Consider the following 18,772-nt stretch of genomic DNA (forward strand, 5'->3'; position numbering starts at 1 on the left):
GTCACAGAGGCTACAGGAGCTGAAGGCAGCAGGACTGATTGCTGGGGGTGGGTGGGAAAGAATCTGTGGCAAATGGGGAAAGGTAAACCAAGGGTTGCCCTGAAAGGAACAGAAAGTTCCAAGGTTCCCAAGGGTGCTGGACGATGACCTGAGGTATAGTTGGGGAAATGAGAAGCATTTAAGGGTCTTCGATGAGCAGAAGAGATGTTTGGGGTTAGACATGAGCCATGATCTGCAGTTCCTCCTGTGGGCGGGAAATCAAGGCCTTGATGGAGGAAGGGCATGGTTGGGGTTAGGCCCATTGCTCTGGATGGCTGTGAAACATGGTCTGCTTCCCCAGGGTTCCCCAATGGATCAAGCTATGGTGTGCTCTTTCTGGACACTGACAAATAGTCTGAGTCCACCATGGATTCTGGGGTGTGGTCTGAGTGTTGGGTATGATTTAGGATGACTGGGTGTAGGGTGAGGTCTGGATCCCCCGGGATGCTGTGATATGATCTGAGGTCCCTCTGGAATTAGAGGTGTATGGTCTAGGTTTCCTGACAGGGTGTGACCACCTCCCACCCCCATCTGAAGTCACGAAACAGAGAACACAGTTTCTGGTCCCAGGTGGCTCACCAACATGTTTTGGGGTTTCAAAGGAGGTAAGACCTGTACTCTGAGGATGTGATGGAGAGAGCTGGTGTGTGTGTGTGTGTTGGGGGGGTGGTGGTGTCCAAGTAGCCGCTGGGGCGTGGTCTGGAGGGACGGGTGGGGCCGGGGCCCAGGCTGGACCCCGGCGCTCCGCAGTGGAGAGGGGGTCTGCAGCGACCTGGGCGTGCGTGTGGCCGCCCCACCTAGGGCCGGCGCCCCCTCCCCCCTTGCGGCGGCGACGCGGAGGGCGGAGCGCGGCGGCGCGCGGGAGGGCGGGCGGGAGGCGGGAGGCGGGCGGGAGGCGGCCCCGCGGCACCGCGCCCCCTCCCCCAGCCCTCCCCCCACCATGGCGCGGCGCGAGGCGGCGGCGGCGGCGGCGGCGGGGCCGGGCCCCGGGCCCCCTCCCCCGGGCTGGGTGAGCGCGGCCCGCGGCGGTCCCTGGGGCTCTTTGGAAGCGGCGGGCGGGGGCGCGGGGACGAGCGTGCCCGTGTGTCCGCGGCGCTGCGGCGGGGCCCGGCGTGCGCCCGCCCGCGGCCCTGTGTGTGCCCGGCGCCCCGCCGGTGTGGCCATCCGGGCGTGTGCGGGGCCGCGGTCAGCCGTGCGTGTGCATGTGTGCATGTGTGCGTGTGTGCGCGCGTGTGTCCCACACACTCCGGGGCGCCGGATCTGGGGGGCTGTGGCGCGCCCGTCCGAGGGGCTGTGTGCAGGTGTGTGCGGGGGCTGCGCGCCCAGGTGTGCGGGGCTCCCAGTGGGCCTGTGCGCGCGTGCGGCTGGCTGTGTTGGGGGTCTGTGTCCGGCGGGGTTGGATATCCATCGGAAGGGCTGCGGAGCCGGGTGTGTTCACTCGGGTATCCGTGTGTGTGTGTGTGTGTGTGTGTGTGTGTGTTGTGTTGTATGCGGGTTGGATGTCTCCGAGGGCGTGTGTGTGTGTGTCTGTGTGTGTGTGTGTGTCTGTGTGTCTGTGTCAGGTACCCTGCTGGGGTGGGGGCTGAGGCTCAGCGCATAGTGGGGCCAGGCCTCTGTATGGATGGGGGGGGGTTGCTTGGCTGCTCCCTCGGTCCATGTCAGCTGGGGGGGGGGTCCCTCAGTGATCCTTGGGGGAGACGGCCATGTCTTCCTCCTCTTCTCCGTGGCTGGTTGGGGAGGGGGGATGGGAGGCCGGGAGGTGGACAGATGGAGGGATGAGAGGCCGAGGGATGGACAGATGGGCCCTGGGGTGGGGGGTGAGGGTTGGAGAGTGGAGGGTGGGGATGAAGACCTGGCCCTTCCCACTCCACGCCACCCTAACTCCCCCACCTGCCGGGTATCTGCAGATAGGGCCTCAGTTGCCTATATCTTGATAGCAAGGCTGGGGAAACTCTGGGGGTTGCTGATGGCAGAATCTTTTGGGAACCCGGCTTTGGAACTCAGCCCCTTCCCATTCCTACGAAGTCCCACCTGCTGAACTATGACCTTTGACCCTGGCTTGTACTTGGTTCTTTTTGGGGCAGGCTGTAAAAGGACTGGGAGGGGTGTTAGAATGTGTTTGGCCTGGGAAGTAGGTGGGGCAGAGTGCAGGGCCATGAGGAATGGGGATCAGTGACAGTGTGAAGCTGGTCGGTCTGTTGACTGTGCTCTGTGCTTTGGTATTTTGTGTGCATTTACAAGTGTGCTAGTTCCTCCTGGGACTGTGGCGTGAGTGTGTCTGTGATGCGTGAGCCTCTCAGAGTGCCTCCAAAGTGCCTGTGTGCTTGCTCCCAGCTCCCAGCTTAGTGTGTGTTCGTGCTAAGGGTTCTGTGTGCACGTGTGAAGTGTGCTCCGGCTATACCCGCATGTGTCTGTTGGGGTTCTGTCTGCTCTATGACTGCATGGTGGGAATATGTGAAGTTGCATGAATGTGTTTGGGTGTGAAAGAGTGTGCACCTATGTATCTTTCATTGTGCAGGTGAGTCTTGTGTGTGTGAACCACTGTGTATTGACAAGGGTTATATAGATGCAAGTGTCTGGTTGTCTGATAAGGGGCACACAGGTCTCTCTGTATCTGTGCATCTGTGAATGTGCAAAGGAGAGCCTGTGTGTGTGTGTGTGTGTGTGTGTGTGTGTGTGTATGTATGTATGCAGGTATGTCAACCTTGAGGGGTGTGTGTCTCTCTTGGAAGTCCTTTTCTACTTTAGTCTCTGGGGACCAGGTTCTGTATGTTTAGGCATGTATCTACAAGATACATGCACCTGTGCCTTGGGCACAAATTGACTCTACTTCTGGGTCTAGTGAGTGTGAACTGTATGTAGCATGCCAAGGCATAGTCTGTGGTCCTGGAACACAAATGTGACTATATCCTGGGGTCAGTACTCTGCAGGGCAGGGCACCCAGACTGGGGTGGTGTACCCCTGTAGAGTTTGGATTGAGACTCTCATGGATTGGCATGGGCTCACCAATGTTAATGTGGATTGAGATACGATGGCATGATAGGAACCCCCTGATGCTTCTGCGCTCTGGATGCCACTCATGTCTTTGAAGTTGGGGAGCCCATTTGAGAACTCTTGAGTTCTAAAGGATAAAATGTCTGGTCCAGGCTCTTGGGTCCCAAAAAGAGAAGCCTGGGAATTTAGGAATCTAGGGCTGCTAAGAGGGGTGGGTAGATTCCATACTCCAGGAAACTGATGCAGGTCGGGGAGGGGCTAAGGGTCAGCGCTCCTGAGACACCAGAGGGCAAAGCTCACATCCTGGACTCCTGGGGTTTGGAGGGTGAACAGTCCTGAGGCCCAGTCTCCTAAGGTTTGGATATGACTTTTGGGTCCCTCTGGGAGTCTGAAGATCCTGTAGCAGGGAGCCTGAGAAAGTGATCACTCTAGGGATTTCCTTGGCTCAGATAGTCTCCAAGGTAGGCCTTGATGCCTAGAAAGAAGCTGGAAGAGGCTAACTGTGGTTTTGTTCTTTTGCAGGTACCGGCCCAGGCCCTGACTCCTTGAAGAGAGGTGAGTATAGTACCATGGACCGGATGAGGGATGTGGGGTGTGCCTTGGGCTGGGGAAGAGCTTGGGGTGATAGCACACTGTCTGCCCAGGCCAGAGCTCTACCAGTGTACCCAGGTACAGAAAACCACAGTGTCCAGGGAGGCAGGTGCCCATGCCCACTGAAGAGCAGAGATAAGCCTGTGAGCATTGTAGTTGGGCAAGGGTTCATTTCATGGTGGTCAGGAGGCTCAGAGGGGCCCCATATGTCAAGATATGACATCTCTCAAGATAGGTGGTCACGAAAGTGGGGCCCCATTTTATCAGTAAGGATCCACAAGTGTTTCTAGGCATGGAATAACCCCTGCACAATGGTGATACAGGCCTGTCATCCAAGCAATCAGTGGGCTGAGGCAGGAGAATTATGAGTTTGGTGCCAGCCTGGGCTACTCAGTGAGACCCAATTTCATAAAGAGGAGGAGGAGGAGAAGAAAAGAAGGAGGGGGCAATAGCTCACTTGTGGAGCACTTGCCCAGAGTCCATTAGTGAAGGAGGAGGGGGTGTGGCTTAGCCAGGAGGAGGGGGTGTGGCTTAGCTATAGCGCATTTGCTTAGCATGCACAAGGCCCTGGGTTCCATCCCCAGCATCTCACTCACACACACACACATACACAGTGTTAGTATCATCTAACATTTATGTAGCATTTATGTAGTCTGAAGCTAAGCTAAGCATGTTACAAAATATTCTTACTGAGCCCTCTCCAAAGCCCTGTGAGGTAGCTAGAGGTCATCATAGTCACAGATGAGCACAGGGAGGCACAGGGGGAGATGTTGTTTCATCGAAGCAACACACAACCAGGACTTGGGGTGTGAACCCTCGCGGAGGGATGGGATTCTAACCCGAGGTGCTCCGGTGCCTTTGGGTAACCGGTCTGGCCTATGAGTCTGCTGCACCTGTGCAAGGAGAGACCCCATGCTTGTTTCATAGAATAGGTTCTGGGCCCCAGAGACCCAAAGCAAGCAGGTGTCCTGCAGGGCTCCTACTAGTAGAGGCCCACCTTCCAGACCTGGGTTCCTAGTCAGTGCAGAACCAGAGGGAGAGGAAGGCAGAACGGAGATGGGGTGTGCAGAGTTGTGCTACCCTAGCCCTGCTCAGTGTCTCTTCAGCCCATCTCCGTCTCCTTCTATCCCTGTTTCTCTCCTCCTCTATTTCGTCTCTCTAACGCTCTTTCCTCTCCCCCGCCTCTTCTATCCATCTCTCGGGCTCAGTCTGTTTGATGCATTTTCTTCTTCACTCAGGTTGTTTTTTTTGTTTTTTTTTAACCTTTGTTCCACTGTTACCTGACTTTTCATCTCCTCTTGGTTTCTTGAGACAGGGTCTCCATATGTAACCCAGGCTGGCCTACAACTTTGAACCTCTTGAATGCTGGGATTACAGGTGCCTGCCACTGTACCTGGCATGTTAGGCAAGCATGCCCCCACTGAGCCACGCCCCCAGGCCCTCATGGCTGGATTCTAGGCAGGTGCTCTACTACCAAGCCCCGCCCCCAGGCCCTCATTGGGGGATTCCAGGCACATGTTCTGCTGAGCCATACCAGAACCTACTTCACCGCCTTGGGAGGCTATTTTCTCTTTTTGCCCTGCTGTCTTTCAGTCCATCTCTCCCCACTTGCTTCCTTCTGATTCTCTCTCTCAGCCTTTCTCCAGCTTTCTTGGTCCCAATCTTCTTCTCCTGGGCAAGAAGATCAAGGTCACACATGGCCACCACCCCACATAGATTCCTGGGAGGTTGGTCAGCAGGGGCTGGGGCACAGGGCAGGGAGGGGTGAAAATAGCTTCAAGGACGCCCCCTTCCCATCCTTTCCTCTTTACCCCCCTCTACCGCCCACCCTGTGTTGTGATGGGAGCTGACATGTCGTGGGTTGCAGCTGCTGGAGGGGGAATCCCTGCCGGAAGGTTTTGCCTGGAGCAGAGGCATAGTGTGTGTGTGTGCATACGCATGCGCCTGTAGGCATGTATGGGCCTCCTGTGTACCTACTGTTGGTACCCGTCACGCCCGCTCAGGAGCGCAGCTGAACCTAGAAAGAAACCATACTCAGAGGAGGACTTCCCCAGACTGGGATGGGAAACTCTGATGCTTTTTCCTCAACTCTTCCCACCTTTTCCGTTTTTTTGTTTGTTTGTTTGTTTTTGCCTTTTTTGTTTGTTTTCCACCAACTTAGGTGGAGGACTTAACATTCATTGAGTGCTTACTGTGTGTTGGGTACTCAGTGGTTCCCATGCATAAACTCAGTGTGAAGATGTTATTGTCTTAGCATACAAAGTCAAGAAATTTTGGCCTGTCCGGGTGTGGTAGCACGCACCTGTGATCCCAGTACTTGGAAGGCTGAAGGAGGAGGATCAAGGTTTCAAGGCTAGCCTCAACTGTGTAGCAGGTTCTGGAACAGTACGCACTACATACTATCCTGTCTTAAAGAACAAGATAGATGTGGTGGACACACCCTTAATCCCAGGACTTGGGAGGCAGAGGCAGGTGGATTTCTGAATTCAAGGCCAGCCTGGTCTACTTAGTGAGACCTTGTCTCAATAACAACAGCAAAACTTGCTATTGGGGAGATTTGTGACTTAAACAACCTGGGCGACATAATAACACCACCATGTCACAAACAAACAAGTGAAAAATAACAACAAAAATTTTAAAAAGGGAGAAAAATAAAGAAATTATGGCTTAGGTATGCGAATCATTACTGTGGTCTCCTAGAGTTAGTAAACGAGAGAACTGGAATTTGTACTCGAATGTGGTTGATTTTAAAGCACTTCTAGGCCAGCAAGATGGCTCATCGGGTGAAGGAGCTTGCTGCACAATTCTAGCAACCTAAGTTCGATTCCCGGAAGCCACATGAAAGTGGAATGAAGGAACCAGTTCCAGAAAGTTGTCCTCTGACCCTGCCACACATACACAATAGTAATATTTAAAATGAAAGCACCCACTCTTAGCATAGCACACAGTTCTGTGCTTGTTATGCGTTAGGCACCCAGTGATGTTGCAGCAATAATTTTTAGTATGTGTTAAATTGTACGTGCCAGGTGCTGTTCTAACAGCGGTGCTCATGAGTGTACATAATCCTCACCAACATAAAGCCTGCTCCTTCTCTCCGTTTTACAGATGAAGAAACCGAGATTCAGAGAGGTTCAGACACGTGCCCGAGGTCTCACAGCTAGTAAGTGTCACAGCTGGAATTTGAACTAAGAGTGTGTGTTTGACATCCTTGTTCCTGAATTTCAGCCAACAGTGATTTCAGACTATCTGGTGGGCTGGGAGGTCATGGGCAGTTGGGGATCTCCTAGAGCCCTGACAGAGGTCGGGGGAAGAAGACTTCGGAGTAACACAAAGGTGATTTGTCAATTACTATGGGAAATTCTGTAATCAGATCTGGGTGTTTTGGTCCAGATCAGTAATCCTACCACTTAGAAGGCAGACACAGGAGGATCATGAATTCAAAGCCAACCTGGGATACAGTGATACTTTGTCTAGGAAAAAGAAAGGCCAGGTGGCGGCGCACACCTTTAATCCTAGCTCTTGAGAGGCAGAGGCAGGCTGATCTGTGTGAGGCCAGCCTGACCTACAAAGCGAGTTCAGACCAGCTGAGGCTACCTAGTAAGACCCTGTCTAGAGAAGAAAGAAAGAAAGAAAGAAAGAAAGAAAGAAAGAAAGAAAGAACGAAAGAACGAAAGAAAGAAAGAAAGAAAGAAAGAAAGAAAGAAAGAAAGAAAGAAAGAAAGAAAAGGTTGGCCATTTTACCAGCTGCTTTGAAGTCTGTTGTCCAGAACTATTCATTGGGAGTTAAAGGATACAGTTTGACGTTCACCAGCACTTCCCAGGGGTTTAAGGGTGGTGACCAAGCCAGGTCCAGGTATCCTGCTTGACTATCTTTTCCCCTCCAGGTCTCACCTCCTGCTTCTCCTGCCTCCCCCCTGCACCATGGCTCCAGGCCCCTTCTCCTCTGGGCTTTTCTCGCCACCACCTGCTGCTCTCCCCTTTCTGCTGCTGCTCTGGGCAGGGGCATCTCGCGGCCAGCCCTGCCCCGGTCGCTGCATCTGCCAGAACGTGGCACCTACACTGACCATGCTGTGTGCCAAGACCGGCCTGCTCTTTGTGCCGCCCGCCATCGACAGGCGCGTGGTAGAGCTGCGGCTCACCGACAACTTCATTGCGGCTGTGCGCCGTCGAGACTTCGCCAACATGACCAGCCTGGTCCACCTCACCCTGTCTCGCAACACCATCGGTCAGGTGGCAGCCGGCGCCTTTGCTGACCTCCGTGCTCTCCGGGCCCTGCACCTCGACAGTAACCGCCTGGCAGAGGTGCGCGGGGACCAGCTCCGGGGCTTGGGTAACCTCCGCCACTTGATCCTCGGCAACAATCAGATCCGTAAGGTGGAGTCGGCAGCTTTCGACGCCTTCCTGTCCACCGTGGAGGACCTGGATCTGTCCTACAACAACCTGGAGGCACTGCCGTGGGAGGCGGTGGGTCAGATGGTGAACTTGAACACCCTCACGCTGGACCACAATCTCATTGATCACATTGCGGAGGGCACCTTTGTGCAGCTGCACAAACTCGTGCGCTTGGACATGACCTCTAACCGTCTGCACAAACTGCCCCCCGATGGGCTCTTCCTGAGGTCCCAGGGCGGTGGGCCCAAGCCACCCACCCCACTGACCGTCAGCTTCGGTGGCAACCCGCTGCACTGCAACTGTGAACTGCTCTGGCTGCGGCGTCTGACCAGAGAGGATGACTTGGAGACATGCGCCACGCCCGAGCATCTCACTGACCGCTACTTCTGGTCCATCCCGGAGGAGGAATTTCTATGTGAGCCACCGCTCATCACGAGGCAGGCCGGAGGCAAGGCCCTGGTGGTGGAGGGCCAGGCTGTCAGTCTGCGCTGCCGGGCGGTGGGTGACCCTGAGCCCGTGGTGCATTGGGTGGCCCCTGATGGGCGACTGCTGGGGAACTCCAGCCGGACCCGGGTTCGTGGGGACGGAACGCTGGATGTGACCATCACCACCTTGAGGGACAGCGGCACCTTCACTTGCATAGCCTCCAATGCTGCGGGGGAAGCCACGGCCCCGGTGGAGGTATGTGTGGTACCTCTGCCACTGATGGCGCCCCCGCCTGCTGCCCCGCCACCTCTCACCGAGCCTGGTTCTTCTGACATCGCCACACCGGGCAGACCTGGTGCCAACGACTCAGCCACTGAACGACGGCTCGTGGCTGCCGAACTCACGTCCAGCTCCGTGCTCATCCGCTGGCCGGCTCAGAGGCCAGTGCCCGGCATCCGCATGTACCAAGTGCAGTACAACAGCTCTGCGGATGACTCTCTAGTCTACAGGTGAGTGTGGAGCTGCGGCCCCAGGACCTCCTCTCCAACGCCAGCATCATTCCCTCCGTCCCATCTGCTCATCCATCCCCTTGACCTTGCTTCGATGGGTAGGCCTGGAGTTGCTTCCTTTTTTTCTGCTGTGCAGTCTTTGTGTTTCTCGAGCTTAGGAGATATTTGTGGAACACACCATGAGCCAGTGAAGGGCTGGGTAATGGAGTTATAAAAGGGAGTAGGGCCTGGTGCTTCAGGCTGGCGATCCTTTCAGAAGCTGAGGCAGGAGGATTGCAAGGAAAAGGCTGGCCTGGACAACTTGGAGGCACTGTCTCAAAATTTAAAAAGTAGAAAAAAGAGGGTTGGAGATGGAGCTCAGTTATAGTGAGTTAGAGCCCCTGCCTAGAACCCCCCAGTGAGGAGCTGGGGGTATGGCTCAGTGGTAGAGCCCCTGCCTAGAACCCCCCAGTGAGGAGCTGGGGGTGTGGCTCAGTGGTAGAGCCCCTGCCTAGAACCCCCCAGTGAGGAGCTGGGGGTGTGGCTCAGTGGTAGAGCCCCTGCCTAGAACCCCCCAGTGAGGAGCTGGAGTTGTGACTCAGTGGTAGAGCCCCTGCCTAGAACCCCCCAGTGAGGGGCTGGGGGTGTGGCTCAGTGGTAGACCCCCTGCCTAGAACCCCCTAGTGAGGGGCTGGGGGTGTGGCTCAGTGGTAGAGCCCCTGCCTAGAATCCCCCAGTGAGGGGCTGGGGGTGTGGCTCAGTGGTAGAGTACTTGCTAAGCTGGGAGGCACTAAGTTCCATTCCCATTACTGCCAAACAACAAATATCTCACAGGGTTCATGGTTAACATCACTTGCTCTCCAGAGGCTTCTGATCATGAATTCCATCAGTTAAACATTGTGGCACATAAAACACATGTGTTTATAGTTAAATTTCTATTTATGTCAATACTACTATTCCAATTGGATATATTCTAGAAACAGAAAGCGAAAAGCATGAAAAAAATAGAAACAAATGTAATGAACCAGTTTGGCTTCTGTTACTGTGACCAAGCCATTCGGTGGTGGTGAATGCCTTTTATCCCAGCACCCGAGAGGCCCGTGAATCCCTGAGTTTGAGACCAGCTTAGTCTATGGAGTAAGTTCCAGGGCAGCCAGGGTTACATAGAGAAACCTTGTCCCAAAGCAACAACAACAAAACAAAATAAAAAACACTATGACCATCAAAAACACAAACAAAACAAAAAAAACCAAAAAACCATTCTGACCAAAAGCAACTTGGGGAGGGGAGGGTTTATTTTTCATCTTACAACTCTCAGGTCACACACAGTCCATCACTGAGGAAGTCAGGGCAGGAACCTGGAGGCAGGAACTGACGCAGAGGCCATGGAGGAGTGCTGCTCACTGGCTTGCTCCCTTGGCTGTTCAGGCTGCTTTCTTATACAATGCAGGAGGACCTGCCCGTGGGTGACGCCACCCACATTGAGCTGGGCCCTTCCATCCCATGCCAATCATTAATCTAGACAATGCCCCCACAGACTTCCCTATGGGCCAGTCTGATGGAAGAAGCATTTTCTCAGTTGAGGTTCCCCGATGACCCTAGCTTGTGTCAAGTTGACAAAAAACCTCATCAGTAGCTATGAGTTATTTACGCCAGGGTCTTAGGGTGAACAGGCCTGCAGGGAGATAACTATCAATCTATTGTCTTTTCCTCTCCCATCTGTCTGTACTTTCTCTCTCTCTGTCCATCATTAGGCACTTAAACTACACTGTACAGGGCCCTGACTCGGGTGTGGCTGTGTGTCATAGAGAAGAAAAGAGAAGGATAAGATGGAAATGCACAGAAATTTGTTTATTTATTATTATTTGAGACAGGGTTTCTCTGTGTAGCCCTGGCTGTCCTGGAACTCACTCTGTAGACCAGGCTGGCCTCGAACTCACAGAGATCCTCCCACCTCTGCCTCCCAAGTGCTGGGATTAAAGGTGTGCGCCACCACCGCCCAGCCCTGAAATGAGAATTTATAAAGAAATAATTACCTACCTCGCTTCCATCCTTACCTGGGAAACAGTAGGTATTCAATATGTGTGTTTCCTGAACACAAAGGACAGCTCTGAGGCAGATATTGTGGCACATGCCTGTGATCCAAGCACTTGAGGGGCTGAAGCAAGAGGATCTTCAGTTCAAGGTCAGTCTGTGGTATGTAGTGGCTTTGAGGTCAGTCTGAGCTACATAGTGAGATCTTGTCTCAACAAACAAAACTATAAAAAAGGCAGCTTAGCTGCTTCCAGTGTGACCATGGACACCTGGGACCCGAGGAGTCCAGTGGGTAGGAGCCCACTGTGAATCGATGCCCGAGTCCTGTATCTTGATACTTTGTCACTGGGGCTCTCGGCCACAGAGCCTGGCACACAGCAGGGATGACAGACAGTGGACATTGAAAAATGGGAGTTGGCTACATAGGCGCATCTCGCTTGCCTTCCTTGTGCTTTGTAGAGTGGCTGCTGAGCGCCTAGCCCTGGGCCTCATTCCTTTGGGCTATCAGAGGGTCTGGAACCACTCCCCATCTGTGGTCGCCCCAACAACTTGAGTGTGCTCAGCCCTTCACAAAAAAGCCTGTCTCTTGACCTGTGTCTCTGCTTTCCCGGGGCTCTGCTTTCCTTTTGTTCCTGAGACAGGCTGTTGCCCTTGGAGCCTAGGCTACCCTTTGGCTATGTAGTCCGAGGCTGGCATGGAACTCTGGATCTTCTGAGATTTCAGGGACTACCCCAGGTACACATTTCCTCATCTTGCTTCTGGCTGTCAAACACTGAGGGCATTGTTGGCTTTCTCAGATGCTCTCCCTGGATTAGACTAACCCATTCTTTTTTTTTTTTTTTTTTTTTTGGTTTTTCGAGACAGGGTTTCTCTGTGTAGCTTTGCGCCTTTCCTGGAACTCACTTGGTAGCCCAGGCTGGCCTCAAACTCACAGAGATCCGCCTGGCTCTGCCTCCCGAGTGCTGGGATTAAAGGCGTGCGCCACCACCGCCCAGCTAGACTAACCCATTCTTACAAGCAGTCAGCAAACCAAGGCTCCAAACAGAAGCCTTCATAAACTATGTCCAAAGCTGCGGCTGTATTCTGCTTCCAGCTTTCCTGTGGAGCAGTTACCACACTCCCATTTACTTCATTTAAAAAATTTGAAATGACTTTTTCCTGTGTGTGTCACTTAACATTTTTTAAGTTACATCTCTTTGTGTGTGTGGTGAGGAGCATTAGTGCCATGGTGTGCATGTAGCTGTCGGAGGACATCTTGTAGGAATCAGTTCTCTCTCTTTGTTTTTTTTTTTTTTTTGAGACAGGGTTTCTCTGGGTAGCTTTGGAGCCTTTCCTGGAACTCGCTCTGTAGCCCAGGCTGGCCTCGAACTCACAGAGATCTGCCTGCCTCTGCCTCCCGAGTGCTGGGATTAAAGACGTGCACCACCACCGCCCGGCCTCAGTTCTCTCTTTCCACCATGGGAATCTTGGGGATGGAACTCTGGTTGTCAGGTTTGGTGGCAAGCCCCCCTACCCACTGAGCCATCTTGCCAGCTTTGATTTATTTGTTTATTTGTTTTGTTTTGTTTTGTTTTGTTTTTCGAGACAGGGTTTCTCTGTGTAGCTTTTGGAGCCTGTCTTGGAACTCTCTTTGTAGACCAGGCTGGCCTCGAACTCACAGAGATTCACCTGCCTCTGCCTCCCGAGTGCTGGGATTAAAGGCATGTGCCACCACCACTGCCCAACTCCTTTATTTTATTTTTATTCATTCAGTTCTTTGTGGTACTGTTGATTGAACTGAGGGCCTCATGCATGCTAGGTACTCACTCTATAATGCTCCTAGCCCTTCACTGGGGGATTCTAGGCAGGGGCTCTACCACTGAGCCACACCCCCAGACCCTCACTGGGGGATTCTAGGCAGGGACTCTACCACTGAGCCACACCCCCAGCCCTTCACTGGGGGATTCTAGGCAGGGGCTCCACCACTGAGCCACACCCCCAGACCCTCACTGGGGGATTCTAGGCAGGGACTCTACCACTGAGCCACACCCCCAGACCCTCACTGGGGGATTCTAGGCAGGGGCTCTACCACTGAGCCACACCCCCAGTCCCTCACTGGGGGATTCTAGGCAGGGGCTCTACCACTGAGCCACACCCCCAGCCCCTCACTGCGGGATTCTAGGCAGATGCTCTACCACTGAGCCACACCCCAGCCCCTCACTGGGGGATTCTAGGCAGGGGCTCTACCACTGAGCCACACCCCCAGCCCTTCACTGGGGGATTCTAGGCAGGGGCTCCACCACTGAGCCACACCCCCAGACCCTCACTGGGGGATTCTAGGCAGGGACTCTACCACTGAGCCACACCCCCAGCCCTTCACTGGGGGATTCTAGGCAGGGGCTCTACCACTGAGCCACACCCCCAGTCCCTCACTGGGGGATTCTAGGCAGGGGCTCTACCACTGAGCCACACCCCCAGCCCCTCACTGCGGGATTCTAGGCAGATGCTCTACCACTGAGCCACACCCCAGCCCCTCACTGGGGGATTCTAGGCAGGGGCTCTACCACTGAGCCACACCCCCAGCCCCTCACTGGAGGATTCTAGGCAGGGGCTCTACCACTGAGCCACACCCCAGCCCCTTACTGGGGGATTCTAGGCAGGGGCTCTAACACTGAGCCACACCCCAGCCCCTTACTGGGGGATTCTAGGCAGGGGCTCTAACACTGAGCCACACCTCCAGTCCCTCACTGGGGGATTCTAGGCAGAGACTTTACCACTGAGCCACACCCCAGCCCCTCACTGAAGGGTTCTAGGCAGGTGCTCTACCACTGAGCCTGTTTTTTCTTTTAAGACACAGAACTTGAGGCTCTGTGGGAGAGACCATTTGCTCTTAGATGCAGAGAGCAGCAGAACTTTTTTTCATATGCTTTAATGCACACTTATTGAATACCTAGTGTTTGCCAGGCAGGGATGGAGGGGAGATGGATGATGTATTTCTGTCAGTCATTCAGATTGTGTGATTTTTTTTTTTCCTCATCTCTCTTCACTGCTCCTGTCTGGGTGGGGGAAAGTTCCAGACCCAGCATGTAAGCAGATCTTGATGGCCCCCAGCTGGGCAAGTTCCCAGGACTCTTTCCTCCAGAGGGCCCAGTTCTATCCTGCATCCTCCATTGCTGATGCTTGTACATAGAACAGCACTGCAGGGGTTAACTTCCTCTCTGCAGCCATGGGCTGAGGTGCCATCCAATGAGAAGCCTGCTCAGCTGCTTGCTCTGGCCTGGCAGCCAATGAGAGACTCATGGGCTCAGGCTTTCTTAAGGAGCCAGTGACTGTCCTTGAAAAGGGGGGGATCCCCTAGCAACTGGTTATTTGGGGAGAAGAACAAGGGAATCCAATCCTCTAGCAGAGGAAAAGGGAAAGTTCATTCAAGAAGGGGGTCAGGGCAGCCGGAGGTGGGTGACCTATGGAAAGCAAAGAGCCTAATGAAACTAAAGGGCCCTTTGAGACCTATGCTCGAAGTCGTGGGGTGGAGGGTGGTGCCTGGTGACAGGGTCTTTCTTGGTGGGGGTCTCAGGACCAGGGCTGGCAGGCCTGTGGATCTCTGACAGGTAAGCATGGGTGGGGATGAGGCATGGCTCTTTAGAAGGGGCCGAACTTGTTCTGTATGGTCTCAAGCTGAGGAAGAGGCGGTGCTCGTGAGCTCGTGCTCCGGTGAGTCACTAAAGTCCTCGGCCGGAGAGAAGAGTCTGTGAGGTTGGGTGCTGGGCGTGCCATTCTGGGGGCACGCCACACTCCTGGGTTCTCTGAGGCTGGAAGTAACCAAAACAGACTGTGCCAAGAGATGCTCATCAAAAGGGAACAAAGTCTGGGAGGGGGTGTGCTTAAGGTGGGTCTTAGAGGAATATAGAGGATGCAGCTGGGGAGGTGGCTTAGTGGGTCAAGGCACTTTCTACCAAGCCTAACGACTTGAGTTCAATCCCTGGGACACACATGGTGAAAGGAGGTTCCTGTAAGTTGTCCCCTGACCTCTTCCTTACATACGCGCACACACACACACACACACACACACACACACACACACACACACACTAATAAATGTAATTTAGATGAGCAGGCCTGTTAAGGATGGTATTGCTGTAGACAAAAATAGAGAGAGATGTAGAAGAGGCAAGTAGCCTTAGAATGGGAGCCCGCAAGGGCTGCTGGGAACACTGGGTGGGATATTAGCTCATAGTGAGATCCTTTAGATAATTCAGGTTTTAGCTATGTTTATTCATTCATTCCTCCTGGACTAGAGAGATGGCTCAGTGGTCAAGAGCATTAGCTGCTCTTCCAGAGGTCCTGAGTTCAATTCCCAGCACCCACATGGTGACTCATTCATTCCTCATGCTGTCTCTAGGATGTAGGGATTCCTACCGTCCCCATTAAAGGGAAATGATGCACAGGGAAGTTAAGAAACTTGTGTATGGTCGCAGAGGGCAGAGAAGAGGACCTATCCCGGAGTTGTGGCTCCCTGGTGTCTAACTGAAGGACTTTGCTATACTGTGTACCTCATTGGAGGAGAATGGTCTACAGCAAATGAAACCCATGCTTATCTACATTTTAGCCAATTGTAGATGAGATTTGGGGAGTATGGGTCAGTGAACTGATTTCTGGAATTCTGGTGGTACAGTGATCTGCATACCTAGAACAGCTGGTTGCCTCTAGAGGAGCTGTCCCGAGGTGCCTCAAAGGGACATGGCTTCTAAGCCAGAGTGCAATTAGAAGGGGAATGAGTGGGAATGTGTAGCTGAGGTGCTTGGGAAACTGCGCCAGAAGCTAGAGATTTTACCCAAATATGAGGCATGTCCTGCAGCATGCCTCCTCCCCCAAAGGCAAGAATGTGTATCAAAGTGGAATTATGGCTGGGAATGTGGCTCAACTGGTAGAATGCTTGAAGGAAGACCTGGGTTTGATCCCTACTGCCACAAAAGCAAAACCAAACAAACCAATAGGACGCGGTGGGTGCATGTCTGTAAGCCTGAAATCCCAGCATTCAGGAGGTGGAGGCGGGATGGAAACCAGGGACTGGAAGTCCAGCCATTGCCCTCGCAGGGATTAAACAATTGTTGACTTCAGTATCCATCTGAGTAAAGGAAAGACATGTAGACTGGGGGAGTGGCCGTAGCATTGATCTCCTTAAATGGCATATAACAATTGTCCAAGGTATGCATTAGATAGTCCCTGTAGGCGATGCTCACGGTAGGTGGGTCTGAAGGCGGGGCGTGTAGATGAGGGGGCGTGGTCTTGAGCCCCATCCAGAAAGTCTGGTAATATATGGGAGGAGCGGCTTGAATGGCTGCTGTAGTCTAGGTAGCCTGTGAGACTCTAGGAGCATGGTCTCCCATAGTTGGGGAATAAAGTGAAAGGGTGTGGTTAAGAGTGGGGCTAGCCAGGCGGTGGTGGCGCACGCCTTTAATCCCAGCACTCGGGAGGCAGAGCCAGGCGGATCTCTGTGAGTTCGAGGCCAGCCTGGACTACCAAGTGAGTTCCAGGAAAGGCGCAAAGCTACACAGAGAAACCCTGTCTCGAAAAACCAAAAAAAAAAAAAAAAAAAAAGAGTGGGGCTAACTCCGTCCTGATCCCACCCCTTTCCACAGGATGATCCCTTCTACCAGCCAGACCTTCCTGGTGAATGATCTGGCGGCTGGCCGCGCCTATGACTTGTGTGTGCTGGCAGTCTACGACGACGGGGCCACCGCTCTGCCGGCTACCAGAGTGGTGGGCTGTGTGCAATTCACCACGGCGGGAGATCCCGCACCATGCCGCCCACTGAGGGCCCACTTCTTGGGCGGCACCATGATCATCGCCATCGGGGGCGTCATTGTAGCCTCGGTCCTCGTTTTCATCGTTCTGCTCATGATTCGTTACAAGGTGTACGGCGATGGGGACAGCCGTCGCATCAAAGGCACATCCAGGTCGCCCCCTCGGGTCAGCCACGTGTGCTCTCAGACCAACGGCGGCGGCTCAGGCGCACAACAGGCCTCCGCCCCACCAGCTCCAGACCGCTACGAGGCGCTGCGGGAGGTGGCGGTCCCTGCAGCCATCGAGGCCAAGGCGACCGAGGCCGAGGCGACTTCCACTGAGCTAGAGGTGGTGCTTGGACGCTCTCTGGGTGGCTCGGCCACCTCGCTATGCTTGCTGCCCTCCGAGGAAACTTCTGGGGAGGAACCTAGGGCCGTGACGGGTCCTCGACGGAGCCGCTCGGGGGCCTTGGGGCCTCCAACTTCAGCGCCCCCAACGCTAGCTCTTGTTCCGGGGGGAGCCTCGGCCCGGCCGAGGCCACAACAACGCTACTCCTTTGACGGGGACTACGGAGCGCTGTTCCAGAGTCACAGTTACCCGCGCCGCGCCCGGCGGACAAAGCGCCACCGGTCCACGCCACACCTGGACGGGGCCGGAGGGGGCGCGGCCGGGGAAGACGGAGACCTGGGGCTGGGCTCCGCCCGGGCACGCCTGGCCTTCACCAGCACCGAATGGATGCTGGAGAGTACCGTGTGAGCGCCCGGCGCACGGGCACCGGGACGCCTGTGGGGCCGCACTTAGCTGCCCAGCCCGGCCGGATGCGGGGAAGGCTGGAGAGAAGGGATGCGCGAGGGGCGGGGCCAGCCGAGGTCGGGCCGAGCCCACTGGCGCCCGGGATCGGAGGCGGGCCGCCGGCCTCTCCGACTCCACCCCTCCGCCCCGCCCTCCGCGCGCTCGCGGACCTTGCCGGAGCCGGTGCCTTACACAGCGAAGCGCGGGGAGGGGCGGGGCCCCCCCACACTGCAGCACTGAGACACGAGTCCCCTCCCCCGCCCGGGACCCTGGGGCAGGGGCGAGGGGCCCATTCCTTGTATCTGGCTGGACTAGATCTCATTCTGCCCCGCGGCGGCCTCCAAAGCCTCCAGCCCCCTCAGCCCCAGTCCCCTCCCCGGTCCCACCTAGTCTGGTTTGGAGGGAGGGGCGCCTCCTTTCTCCTCTCTGTGTCCACGTCTTTCCTGCCCACTGTCGTCCGTCTTAAGTCTCTCCCTACTTGTCTCCCTTTTCTCTGTCCCGTGGTCGTCTCTTCTCCCTCTGATCGCCCTTGATTTTTTAAATTTATTTATTTATTTATTTTTTGTTCTGTGTCCTTGTCTCTCCTGATTCCCTCTCCTCAGCATCTCCCGGGCAGGTCCCACTGAAGGACCAGACTCTTCCCTCTGCCTTCCTGTCCCCACGATGAATCCCCACACAGACAAAATCCAAAAACCAAATCCCTTTATCGGAGCCGGGACCCTCCGCCGCAGCAGAATTAAACTTTTTTCTGTGTCTGAGGCGGCTCTGCTGACGTGTGTGTGTGTGTGTGTGTGTGTGTGTGTGTGTGTGTGTGTGTGTGTGTGTGTGCGTGTGTGTGCCGGTCTTGGGGGAGGAGGACTCTGAATCAGACTGAAGAGAGCATGACAGTGAGGATCGGGAAACTGGCAGGCAGACTCGGAGGTGGGAAGTAGCAAAAAAAAAAAAAAAAAAAAACCCACGAATGACAGGTGGCTGGTGTGTGGGGAACCCTAAACCATCCACCCACTCCTCACAATAACCCTAGGACTTGGGTGCTGTTAGCTCACTCTGCAGATGAGGACACTGAGGCCACGTGGGTTAGATAACATGTCCTGGCATAACCAGAAGGATGGAATATTGAGATTTGTTTATTTAATAGTAATTTCAGGAGTCATACTATAGTGGCCCTCGCCTTTAATCCCAGAACTTGAGAGGCAGAGGCTGAGAGATCTTTGTGACCTTGAGGCCAGCCTGGTCTACATAATGAGTTCCAG

General features: G+C 54.5%; 1 protein-coding gene across 3 annotated transcripts; it reads left to right on the forward strand.

Annotated features, from left to right (window-relative positions):
• The first annotated feature begins 967 nt into the window (after positions 1 to 967).
• Positions 968 to 18,277, forward strand: Lrfn1 (leucine rich repeat and fibronectin type III domain containing 1). Of its 3 annotated transcripts, none has more exons than XM_052711725.1 (5): positions 968 to 1,048; positions 3,556 to 3,588; positions 6,730 to 6,784; positions 7,509 to 8,951; positions 16,583 to 18,277. In XM_052711725.1, the coding sequence occupies exons 4-5, from the start codon at positions 7,546 to 7,548 to the stop codon at positions 17,481 to 17,483; spliced, it is 2,307 nt and encodes a 768-aa protein (XP_052567685.1). In that variant the 5' UTR covers positions 968 to 1,048; positions 3,556 to 3,588; positions 6,730 to 6,784; positions 7,509 to 7,545; the 3' UTR covers positions 17,484 to 18,277. The 3 variants fall into 3 exon arrangements, with proteins under 3 accessions (XP_052567685.1, XP_052567688.1, XP_052567687.1); XM_052711728.1 differs by lacking the exon at positions 968 to 1,048 and adding an exon at positions 1,154 to 1,340; XM_052711727.1 differs by lacking the exon at positions 968 to 1,048 and adding an exon at positions 1,877 to 2,557.
• The last annotated feature ends 495 nt before the right edge of the window (positions 18,278 to 18,772 follow it).

The sequence above is a fragment of the Peromyscus californicus genome, unplaced genomic scaffold, assembly GCF_007827085.1.
Source record: "Peromyscus californicus insignis strain IS unplaced genomic scaffold, ASM782708v3 Scaffold_4__1_contigs__length_199733344, whole genome shotgun sequence".
Lineage (NCBI taxonomy): Eukaryota > Metazoa > Chordata > Mammalia > Rodentia > Cricetidae > Peromyscus > Peromyscus californicus.

What these genes read in the sequence shown, in the direction of transcription:
- Lrfn1 (XM_052711725.1), top strand. Translation starts at nt 7,546, where the DNA reads ATGGCTCCAGGCCCCTTCTCCTCTGGGCTTTTCTCGCCACCACCTGCT. An exon ending in GATGACTCTCTAGTCTACAG is followed by an intron (nt 8,952 to 16,582) that starts GTGAGTGTGGAG and finishes CCCTTTCCACAG; the next exon opens with GATGATCCCTTCTACCAGCC.